Source organism: Gekko japonicus, unplaced genomic scaffold (genome assembly GCF_001447785.1).
Source record: "Gekko japonicus isolate JY-2015 unplaced genomic scaffold, Gekko_japonicus_V1.1 scaffold33, whole genome shotgun sequence".
Lineage (NCBI taxonomy): Eukaryota > Metazoa > Chordata > Lepidosauria > Squamata > Gekkonidae > Gekko > Gekko japonicus.
The window spans coordinates 1,304,074-1,316,650 of NW_015174272.1; the positions used below are offsets into that span (position 1 = coordinate 1,304,074).

A 12,577-nucleotide genomic window follows, 5' to 3' on the forward strand; every position below is an offset into this window, starting at 1 on the left:
GGTTGCCAAGCAGCTCCAGAGTTTCCAGGATGAAACATCGGCAATGGATCCATTCCAATCCGATTTCCACCCTGGCCATGGAACGGAGACGGCATTGGTCACTCTCATGGGTCATCTTCGCAGGCAGCTGGACCGAGGCAGGTAGGCGCTGCTGATATTGTTAGATCTTATAGCAGTGTTTGACGTGGTTGATCATGATCTTTTGATCCACCAGCTCACTGATGTAGGAGTTCGCAGAACAGTTCTGAAGTGGCTGATCTCGTTTCTCCATGGTCATGGACAGAGGGTGGTGCTAGCAGAAGAGACGTCAACGCCCACTAATATGTGGAATGCCTCAGGGAGCAATTCTCTCCCCAATGCTGTTTAATATCTCTATGGACCCCCTTGCCTGCTGGTTAGGGGTTTCAGGCTCTGGTGTCACCAATATGCTGATAACATCCAGCTATATCTGCTGGTGGGTGGCTGCCCAGACTCCGCCCTGAGAAATCTGGCTGAGGGTTTGGAGGCCGTAGTGGGATGGTTGAAGGAAAGCCGGTTGAAGCTGAATTCAGCTAAGATGGAGGTTCTGAGACTGAGGGGGGGTGATTAGGGATTGGGGAGCCAACTCCCAGCCCTTGACGGGGTTCTCTGACACTGGCACCTACTGTTAGGAGTCTGGGAGTGATCTTCAACCCCGCTCTATCTATGGAGGCCCAGATTGCCAACATAGTCCAGTGGGCATTTTTCCAACTGTGCCAAGTCAAACAACAGGCCCCCTATCTGTCTCGCCTGACCTTGCTACAGTAATCCACACAATAGTCACCTCCAGGCTGGATTACTGTAACTCGCTTTACATAGGGCTGCCCCTGAAACTGACCCTGAAGCTCCAACTGGTACAAAATGTGGCTGCACAGGTCCTTACAGGGACACCATGAAGGGCACATATGCATCCAGTGCTGCATGAGCTGCACTGGTTGCCAGTGGAGCACCAGATCAGATTCAAGGTTTTGGTGCTTACCTTTAAAGCTCTTGTCAGGGACCCATGTTCCTTCAGGACCTCCTCTCCTGATATGTCCCCCAAAGGGCATTTAGCTCAGCAGATCAGAATCTTCTGGTGGTTCCTGGTCCCAAAGATATCTGCCTGGCCTTGACCAGGGCCAGGGCCTTTTCACCCCTGGCCCCATCCTGGTAGAAATCTCTGCCAAATAACATCCATGTCCTATCTGACCTATTAAAGTTTCACAGGGCATGCAAGGCCTTTGGTTGAAGCCAGTGAAGGTTCCTTACATCTGCCCAGCAAACCCCCCCCCCCATAACTGAATGCTAGATATGCCATTTTGTTCTTAAAATGTTTTCAAATATTTACGTTTGAATGTTTTTAAAACTGAATTTTTATGGTTCTAATTGGTTTTATAATGTATTGAATTATTCTGTTGTAAACCGCCCTGAGCCCCATATAAGCGGGGAAGGGCAGTCAAGAAAACTAATGAAATAAATAAAATAAATTCTACTTTTTTCTGCCGGAAAACTGTTTTTACATCTTTAACTGCTGCTGATTTTATTATTTTAATATCATTAATTGCTGCAGGTTTTGTTGGTCATTATTTTACGTTTTACTGATTTTTTTTACTGGTTTTTTTACTGTTTTACAGTTTTACTGATTAGCAGGTTTTGTTGGTCATTATTTTACGTTGCCAGTTTTACTGATTACAGCTTAAAAAGGCAAAGGTTCCCTTGCTCGAAAGCTAGTCGAATCCGACTCTAGGGTTGCGGTGCTCATCTCCGTTTCAAAACCGAAGAGCCAGCACTATACGAAGACGTTTCCGTGGTCATGTGGCCGGCATGACTAAACACCAAGGCGCACGGAACGCTGTTACCTTCCCACCAAAGTGGTACCTATTTATCTACTTGCAATTTCTTGCTTTCGAACTACTAGGTTGGCAGGAGCTGGGGCCAGAGACTGGAGCTCACTCCGACACGCAGCACTAGGGTCTCAAACTGCTGAACTACTGACCTTCCACAGCCTGCAGTTCAGTGTCTTAACCACCTGAGCCACCGCAGCTCCATGATTACAGCTTAGTCACCAACTAATTTTTCCTTATGCACTAGTTTGAGACCTCATGCTTACTGCAAAACATATAATGACTGGAAAGGTGTTTCAAATTTCTAACAACCAACCTTCATATAGAGCCCAGAATCTGTTTAAATCTACAGATACCAATATTATATTTCTAAAGGCATAGGACATTTGGCAAATAGGGGTTGTCCAGTGCTAGGAACAGACCGCAACAGAAGAGAAAGTCCAGAAGCCACTTGGGATTGCATTCAGATGACACATTTAAACCACAGTTTATATACTGCAGTGTGATCAAACCAAAGTTTGCTGGATGAACCACTAACTCTGTTTAGCAGAAGGATCGCAAACCAGGATGCTCGACCAGAACTACATCTCAGCTTGTCAATCCTAGTTTGTGATGTTAGTCACTTATGTCAGAATGCAGGAATCCTGGCTTAATTCCACCACCAGGGCACAGAGTCACAACTGCTATGACAAAAAAGAAAAAAAAACACCCAGAAAAAAAGATCTTGATGCCTCTCACTGGCTGCAAACAGAACCTGTTTGGAAAACCCCGTTTGACAACTTCCTATCATATGATACACTAACCATGGTGAGTTCAATAAATGATAGTTTAAACTAACTACTCTTAACTGGGGTTTCTGAGTACACCCAGCAATTCCTGAAGACGCACCAACCAGAGCTGCTCCATTTATATATTCAGGAAGCCCACTCATATTCAGAGTCATGTGCAGGCTGGCAGAATGTGCTAATCCAAACTGATCTCTTCAGATGCAGTCAGGTTCTATAATGGAACTGATGACGCCCAACAATAAGGGCCCTCAGTATTACAGAATACATGTGCCAGCCAGGCCATTTCTTGCAACCCTGCCCCCCCCACAAAAACAGAGTTAATACACCTCAGTTCATATTCAGTATGGCCACTGGTAGTCAGACGAACTCTTCCATGGGCCATCAACGACTGTGGCTCTGAGTCTGTTCATTTAAGGATGGTGGGGAGAAGGGAGGAGTGTCTTGGGGAGGTGACAGGAAGGAAATGGGAAACACTCAGGGGAAACAAGATTCCACTACTCCTAGACAAGCCAAGAGGAAGAGGCAGGAGTGTGGGCTAAGGAAGATAGCTGCTACAGCCACACAAGGACTTCCAGTAGAACAGGGGAACAATGATCCCCCTTAGAGAAATCTGTAGGGAACCTTATATTCTAAAGGTTTGAAAAATTAGAATGTAGACGTTTCAGGACTGACTGGCATATGCATAGGATGACTGAAAAAACTGCACTACTAGGGGATAACACCTCTAAATGCTTTCCCCTCCCATGCAAGAAAACCCCCTGCAAATACAAAAGCAGCATAACAGGCAAAGGCCGACTGCAGTCTATGCTAGCTTTCCATAGGCTGGGTATTTTCTTACCTGGGACAGCATTTTTTAAAAAAATGGTGGTCTCCCTTCTGAGGTGGAATAGTCCATTCTGTCACTTCAGCAGGCCATCAAACAGTCCTCACCTCATTCTGCTCCATATGTGAAGACCCAGCCTCAGCTCTGCACAGTGGAGGGGATTATACGTCTGTGTCAGAGACAGAGTGCAAAGCTCTCTCTCATATACAAAGGCAGTCGCCCCTGAACTCTGCATCAAGCAAAATAAATAAAATGGCCCCTGAGAGCATGAAGTCGCCACCAATTCACAGAGGAGGTTGCCCAGGGAGTCTTAGCTTGAGTCACTGCCCTGGCCTAGCCCATTCCAATTGGTCTCTACTGGAGGCAGTTAACTCCACTGCATCTCTCATCAGATACAACTGAAGCATTCAGTCCCATACAACATTGATAATGCAACAAAATTATCTGTCCTCAGAGAAGGCTGGCCATTGCATGTCCGCATGAATGATTTACTCTGCTTTCTTCCTTCCATCAGGAGGCACACCCAGATCAGCAACTCATGCAGAAAGACTGAGCCTCTCCGAGGACAGGCTCTTAGGCCCCTTCCAGACAGCCTTTGTAATCCATTTTGATAGCCAGTTGCTACAGATTTTTTGGTGTCATTTCAGACAACCATTTTAGCAACTGGCTGCTAATTTAATTTATTTACCTTTCATAGAAAGCTGCTTGCGTTCGGTTAGCAAAGCATGGTTGAGCAGTTCTTGAGATAAACTGCTTTCTTCCATTTTCACCTCTTCCATGTGTGTCTGAATTGCTGTAGTGTGCTGTTTAAAATGTCTGCAGCACTTCCAGTAGTGTTGTGCTTCCCCCCCCATCCTTTTTCACCACACAATCTTCCCAGAACTTTTTTTTAATGTTCTAAGTTTAGTGCTATAACACTACACCAATATAGCACTTCAGTGCTACAGTGGCACCATTGAGATACATTAAGAAGCGCTATAGTGGTCTAGCATTATAGTACTCAACTTAGAACGTTCAAATAAAAACGTTAAAGGATGATCACAAATCAAAAAAGAGCAGGGGAAAAAACGTGGCACTGTTTGAAATGGCCAGATTGCTTCAGAGACAGCTCATTAACAGAATGAAATTCACTATATGAAGCCTTCGTCCCTGTATCGCTTTACTCGGACCCTGGCCAACAACAGGCGACATCCAATTTAGAATGGTAATGTGAAAAGGGCCAAGCACACTTTAAAAACCACTCCACATGTTAGCAAAGCACAGTGCAATTTTCTTTATTAAAAAAGGTATGCCAGTTATTGTAAATTCAAGAAACACCAGGGTAAAATTGGATCTGTTTTATGTGTACCCAAGAGGCTCTGTTTTTCTACCATATAAACACCCATTAGGTCTTGTTCTCTCCACTCAAGCAAAAGTACCCAAAGTAACTCAGGGAAGAAAGCTGCCAGTTTCTTCCTTATCAACAGCTCTTTGCATTATCAGGTGCAAATTTGCTTTACACCTAACTTAAAAAAACTATCCCTGACAAAATCACCTTATTCTGACTACAGATAGTGGCCCATCCACCACACTAACAGCAAAAGGGGACTTCTCATCCAGTTTTCTCGATAAGAGGGACAGCACCAGGAGGTGGCCTGGTCCAGGCAGTCAGCGAGGCCCAGGACTACGAGCTCTGTAGAAAATCTGCTTCTTCCTTTCTTTGTAAATTTGAAGAAGAAAAAACATTACATGGTAGAGCCCACTGGGGTTATACAATTTCAGATTGTGAGGGAGGAAGAAACGAATGTTATCTTAATACTCCTAACTAGAGGTGTGTGCTCGGTATATACTGACCCAAATAAATGCCCGATATAAATACTGGATATATAAAATACCAATACCTTAAGCAGGGCTCTTTTTGCAGCAGGAACTCCTCTGCATATTAGGCGACACACCCCTAATGTAGCCAATCCTCCAAGAGCTTACAGTAGCCCATGAAAGGAGTTCCTGCTACAAAAAGAGCCCTGTAAATTTTTCTGGTATTTATTCAACCGAATATAGATTAGAGATCTTTATTTGGCTACCGAAATAGCTGCACTTGAATAAAAGCTAATATTATTCGGCTTTTATTCAGGCATGGCTAGAAGGTATTTAAAGAGACCACAGTCTTTTTTAATGCCTTCTGAGTTCACTCACAGAGTCATGCTGCTGTGGCGGAGCAACTCAGCAAGTGAACTCAGAAAGGATTTAAACTTTAAATGTTTGCTGAGTTCGATCACAGAGTTGCACCAACTTGGCAAGTGAATTCAGCAAGCATTTAAAGTTTAAATCCTTTCTCCATTATACCCTATGGGGACGATCCCCATAGGGTATAATGGAGCCGAATAAATTCGGGTTTCCCGAATCTCAATACAAAACCGATATTGGTATTTGTGAATATTTGGGAATACCGGTATTTTTCCAGTCCAATAGACCCAATTTTTTTTAAATACCAATTTTTTTGCACACCCCTACTCCTAACACCATCGGTTATTAACCTTTTCCTTTAATGAACTACTTCTGAGTAATTAAAAATATTCACAGCTATTTCCCAACCCCAGCATGTCACCAAATTTTGTTCTGTCTTAGAAAGAGAACTTGGATCAAGAACAGCAGCAGAAATGAGAATTTCAGAATTTCGGATAAGGAGCACACAGAAAATTCCGATGGAATAAAAGCCTTAAAAAATAAAGCTTAAAGCAGATCTTTGTGCAATCTTTTTCTGGGTTTTCACAGGATACATGAGCTATTCTACAGCAATCAGTGAGCTGCTAGTAGCTCACAAGCAACATTGAACACCCTGGCCCTACACAGACCATAATCCTGTGGTTGAAAAACAGGCACTCAGGAAAAGAGGCTAGGCAAGAACTCTTTTTTCCAACATGCTACCTTGCAATGAAAAGGGAATAGGAGGAGGGGGACATTCACACACAGTCTCCCTTCTGTATTCTAAGGGGGCACAATCCTAAAATGCATACAAGTCATAATGCTCGGATGCTAAGGTTGCCAACTCCAGGTTGGGAAATTCCTGGGGATTTGGGTGTGCAACCTGGGCAAGGTGAGGAGGTGAGGAACTTCAGCAGATTATATCATACAACTCACCCTCCAAAGCAGCCATTTTATGTAGGGGAACTGATTTCTGTAGTTGAGACCAGCTGTAATTCCAGATCTCCAGGCCCCACCTGGAGGTTGGAAACTCTTCCTGAAGCCTAGACCAGGCCCTACAACCTGGACCACCAGGCCACAGCGAAGCACAGAAGCGATTGTTCTGCTCTGCAGTGACAAGGATGTGTGAACTATGAGAAGGGTGGGGGGATTTGGTTTTTCAGCTGCTAAGACAGGAGGGATTTGTCTCTCAGAGATGTGTTTTGCTCCAAAGGGGATAAACTGTAATTCTGGTATGTTAAGTGTACAGTTTTATTTCCTGTAAACTTATTGTTTTGTAATTTCACGGTTATGATCTACAGCCCTTAAGCAACTGATGAACCATTTATTTGAAGGTCTTGCCCTGTCCTCTTCCCAGTTACCCCACGTCTAGGCCTAGCTCATTTAGCATATTGTTCACCATTGTTTTATGGATACAATTTAGGGAGCTGAGATTATTTGTAATGGCCTCAAGGAAACCTGCTAGATTCCTGCTAGATCAAGTCTGGTGTCTCGTCCAACATCCCATTTTCAGGTGTGGCCAGCCACAGGGAAACCCTAAAGTGCACCCCATCATGGAATGCTCTCTCTGAAGTTTGCCTGGCACCCAGCCCTTTTAGCACCAGATGAAAAGAATTTTCTGAGACCTTTGTCTGATATGGTATTCTGGTGATCATGTCTTATCGCTTTTCTTGGTTTTTATTTGGATCTTATCTGCTCTACTGGTCTTATTAGTAGTTATGTTTTGAAATGACCTTGTTTATGTGATTCTCTTTTTTATGCCTTTTGATGTTGTAGTAGCTGTTATTTTATGCTGGTGGATAACATTTAAGCTGTTTTTGTGGCTTTTGTAATTGAATCAAAATATTAATAACAAAAAAAAATGTTGTTTGATTTCTGACTGGTTATAAGCCACCTCAAGAAGTTTAATGGAGAAGTAGCTAAGAAATAATCTAAACAAATAAGATAGCGAGCAGGACTTGAAGGCAAACAACCCCCCTCCATTGAGTGTTCTCCAGCAATTGGTATTCAGAAGCAGTGCTGCCTTTAAGTCTTTATTTAACATATCCTTTGCCTTTCTGTTAAATAATAATAATTTCATGGTGGCTTACAGTTATTAACAAAAATCACAAACAGAAAAAGGATAAAAAAATGAAAGGTTAACCATTCACCTCAAAGGCAGGAGGGGACTAAAAACAATCCAACTGGCACCACAAGGAAGCATGGCTCCGGGGAAGGGTGTCACCACAGAAACTGCTCTTCTCCACCTGCATCACCTCTGAAGGAGGCAACCACCCACAGCAGAGTCACAGAAGATGAGATCAGGAAGGATCATATGGGAGATGACAGACCTCCCTGGTCTCAATCTTTAGATTTGGTCCCAAACTTTTAGAGCTTCACAGAAAAAAAAGTGGCATTTTTAATTGCAACTGGAAACACAGTGGTACCAATGACAGAATCTTTGAAGTCTAGCAAAAAAGGACCAGATCAGTAAATCTTAGTCATCAGCCTGGTTACAGTATTTGGAACCAACTGATGGTCTTCAGAGTCATCCTCATGCAAAGTGTGCTGCTGTAATCAAACCTGGATGTTAACAGAGCAAGGTTCCCTCTGTCAAGGAAGGACTGAAGTTGGAGCTCCATCAGCCTAAACTGAGCACCACCTGCACATTCAGAAGGAAGGTCTGGAGCTAATGCCATCCCCCAGATGCTAGCCTCATTCTAAAGATGGTAATCAGCCTTTTCTGCACTATCTTCCAGGGGAGCTGATTCATTTACCAATAGCATCTTCAGTTCAGCTGGGTTAAGTTTACTGGTCCTTCTTCAGCCCATTCCTAGTTCCAGTGTTTACCACACCCACTGCTGCTCCTAGTTCTATGCAACTAACATACCTCATATCTTGGGGCACACAACTCTTCTAGCAGTAGCTCAGAGTGTAAATAGCTTTCCAAAGTGCTGCACTGCTTTTCCATTTTGGCAGGCAATTAGTATTTAAAAACCGTCAAGCAGGAACAGACTAATCTTAGATTCTATACTAGAAGTACCCAGTGTTATCAGGTATACTGGCATTAATCCTTGACTGCTTTGTAGAATCCTTGTCTGTCTTGGCTTTTACCATAGCAACAAACCTTTCCACCTATGAAAGACCCATAGTTTAGTGGCAGAGCATATTTTTTGTATACATTAACCGTCACGTGAAAACATGAATCTGCTTTATACTTAATCAGGTATTTGGTCTACTGAAGTTGATATTACCTCCTCTGACTGACACTAGATCTCCAAAAGTGGTGTGCCATGCCTGAAACCTGAGCTTTTTAAATAGAGATCCCTTTATACTTAATCAGGTATTTGGTCTACCAAAGTTGATATTACCTCGGCTGACACTAGATCTCCAAAAGAGGTGTGTCATGCCTGAAATCTGAGCTTTTAAAATGGAGATCCTAGGGATTGACCTTGGGATCTTCTGCATATTCTTTTTTTAAAGATGTTCTACCACTTGAGGTCCCTTCAAGTTCAATCCTCAGCATCTCCAATTAAAGGACAAAGGGGATTTGGAAAGACCTTTGCCAAAGATCTTTTGTCAAAACAAAGAATGCCAATGCACACACTGTAAATGAAAAAGTGCAACAGTGAACTTATGTTACAAACCTAACTAAAGAAAATCTTGCATATAGGTACAGGAATCCAAACCTTTTGCTAGTCAGAGAACAATACAGCCTAGACTAATCAACAGTTTAACTTGAACAAGACAACTTCCTATGCACGTGTCATAAACGCATGTCACACGCAAGCACTAAATCCTGCAAATACAGAGGATGCACATGGCAAGCTGGCAATGTACTGAGACAGTTGAAAGCCAATACAAAGGTGGTCACTGTGTGCCATGGGAATAAACCCTGGCAGGACTTCTTTCCTTTGCTTTACAGTTCAAAACATAATATGGAAAAATATTAATACAGAGCGTGACAACTGAAGCAATTCCAAGGTCCTGCAAGTAGACAACAGACATGCCCAATAAAAAGAAGTTGCTGCTCCTATTCCATCTTCCTGTCCACCCAAACCTGCCCTCTTTGTCCCTCGCTGGCACTCACCATCTGTCGGAAAGCCTTTGAGTCCTTGGTCCGGGGGAATGAGCGCTCGGGTACCCAGCGAGGCACCAGCCCCTCGGTGGAGTTGGCCTGGGCCCGCTGCAGCTTGGCTAAAATGGCCTTCTCTTCTTTCTGTTGAAAAGTAGCACAGGACACAGTGGTTAAGTTTTAAAAAGAAAGAGCAATGAGCCCACTGCTCTGGCCTCTTCCTCTCCTCCCTTCGTCTATATGTGAATTTGGATTTTTTTCTTTTCTTTGTTGGCAGGTCCCAAGTATTTCAGGGAAGGAGGGTGTACAAGAGGTCCTTCTCTTGTGGTATAGGGTAGATTCCAAAATATTTGGGGGGGGGGCAATTTTCTGATCAAACTTGAGAAGTAATGTTGACTTTCCCTGCCCTGATTTCCTGTTGATATAAGTCTGTTTTTATTAATTTTACTGTTAACATTTACTCCACACCCCAGAATACTTTAAATTTTTTTCTTTTCTTTTTTTTGGGGGGAGTGGTATGTATGTAGAATGTATTAACTAAAATTAATTTAAAAGAAGAAGAAGAAGAAGAAAGAGCAATGGAAAAATCCCTTCCAACCTCTTCCTTCTGTTTCAACTTTAGACAACAGGACATTTACCCTTTCAATGAACTATACTCAGAGCAGGGAACCAGTGCCTTGTAGGTGGACATCAAGGTTTTGCAGCCCTATATTAGTGCAAAATACTTTCACCTGACCACAGCTGGACTCACTCGTTTCTGGCTGCAGCCCACAATGAAGAAGGTCTCGATGTTATGCTCCTTAAGGTAGGCATTGCGCTCACCCCCATGCCCAGGTTCCACTTCATAGTCCCCATTCAGGTACTGCAGCGTTGCCCGTGTAATATGGATCCGCCTGCCATAAGAATATACATATATGAACAACTGAACCTGCCTTACGCCGACTCATCTCACTGGGCTGTACACACTCAGTGCATACTCTTGACAGGCAGCAGCTCCCCAGTATCTCAGGCAAAGATGGTCTTTCCAGCACCTGGTACCCAAGATCCTTGAAATGGAAGATGCCGGAGACTGGACCCAGGACTTTCTGAGTGCAAAGCATGCGCTCAGCCACTGAGCCACAGCCCTTCCTTTTCTGCCACTCAGCCACCCCACTTTGTAGAGCACACTTCTCATCTAATATTGAGACACCCCTAAAAAGAGCCACACTTGTCACCAATGCTCCCTCTAAGCTGTGGAGTCTTGTGAGCAAAAAATCCACTTTGTGAGCTACTGGAATTAAAATTGTGAGTGACCCAGAATAGCATTTGCCTTTTTTTATTGAAGCTGTAAACTGAGTTGACGTCTCCAGTGAGTTATCTTGAACCAAATTTGCTTCTGGAGGCCCAGCTACCACATATGGCAAGGAGGACTAGTTGGTTTGTGAGTGTGTATGCGTGTGAGAAGCAGAGGTGGTTTGCCATTGGTCAGTTGGCTTAGACTGGAGTAATTCTGCAGAGGATAGCACTTTAAAGCAGGTATACCAACTGCTGTGGGAGATGCATTCTAAGTAAAGGTAAAGGTTTCCCTTGCTCGAAAGCCAGTCGAATCCGACTCTAGGGTTGCGGTGCTTATCTCCGTTTCCAAGCCAAAGAGCCAGCGCTGTTCAAAGACGTTTCCGTTGGGGAGTGGAACTTGAAAGAACAGCTTCATTAGAAGGGGGGGAGGAGGGGTATGTCAATGGGGTAGTACAATGACCTTCAACTTTTCTAGATCTCAGATTCACTGAGCTGCAAAAAGAAGTGACTTAAATCACATCAGAGTCACATGACAGGAAGAGGAAGGGCCAGAATTATGGCTTACATGGAGTCAAGACAAGGACTGCCAGTACACCAAGAGAGCCAGGTACAGGAAACACAAGCCGAGTACCCAGCAGGTATACCATCATGAGGGAAAAGCCAAGAATCAATCAGAGCCATGGAAGAATCCTGCCCAACACTGAGTCCCCTCACCTCACCATGCGGCTGCTCTCAGTGTGCACAGAAAGAGGCAGAAGGTGTAGTGCCTTGGCTGTTCACACACACGTGCTACCAGTAGGTCTTTCCAAAAGGCCGCAAAAAAAGTGGCTCTATAGAGGCTCACAGTTCAACAGGTAGGGCTCCACAGTCCACCTGAGTGTCCCAACCCATGGGCTGAAGACCACTGGCCGAGTAGAAGGAACAAGGGCAAGAGTGGTTTGGACCAAAGCGAGATTACAGTAGATAATGTTGTACAAACTACACAGCATGAGAAAGCTGACGGGCTATAGCTGGAGTACAGAGTGTGAAACATCAAGGAGTAGAAATGTGAAACTGATGCAAATGGCAATAGCAAAAAACAGTGCAGATGCTTCAGAAGAGGGATGGTAGAATCAGGGTGAGGGAAAGGTAGATCTTAGCAGACCTTAATCACAGCTACCACCATTTCTCAAAACAGGGACTGCATGTGCTGTGGGATTCCATGTTTTCCTCGTTAGCAAGCCTCAGCAACACAAAGCGGGGGGGGGGGGGGGGGGGGACTCTGCAAACATGGCACTCCCAGAAGAAACACAAAAAGGTGATTGGAGAGGTCAGTTATTGCCCTGGACAGTGCTTGCTGCTGTGGAAGAATTGCTGTTAAACATTCAATGATGCCTCCTGAGTTCCTGAGAAACACCCATTCCTGATCCCCATTAGTAATACTTTATTGCAGGCCCTTTAGTGAAGAAGAGATGGCTACACGACTGTGAGGAGAATCTATTGGATGGTGCCAGTGACATCAATAGAAGATACATCACAAACAGGGTGTTCCCTTTGGCAATTAACTTCCCCCAGTTCTGGAGCAGATATTAAAAGTGCAATTGAGTCTCTCTGAAACAAGGCTGTCCTTCCA

The 12,577-nt window shown here is 44.0% G+C and overlaps 1 protein-coding gene across 1 annotated transcript in view; it reads right to left on the reverse strand.

The window, feature by feature from the left end:
- ADCY6 (adenylate cyclase 6) overlaps window positions 1-12,577 on the reverse strand; it is a 56,225-nt gene that overhangs the window by 22,960 nt on the left and 20,688 nt on the right. Inside the window, exons 9-10 of the mRNA XM_015423694.1 lie at window positions 10,442-10,583; window positions 9,706-9,834 (exon numbers count right to left, since the gene is read on the reverse strand). Of these exons, the coding sequence (XP_015279180.1) occupies window positions 9,706-9,834; window positions 10,442-10,583 (271 nt within the window). The remainder of the gene's footprint in view (window positions 1-9,705; window positions 9,835-10,441; window positions 10,584-12,577) is intronic.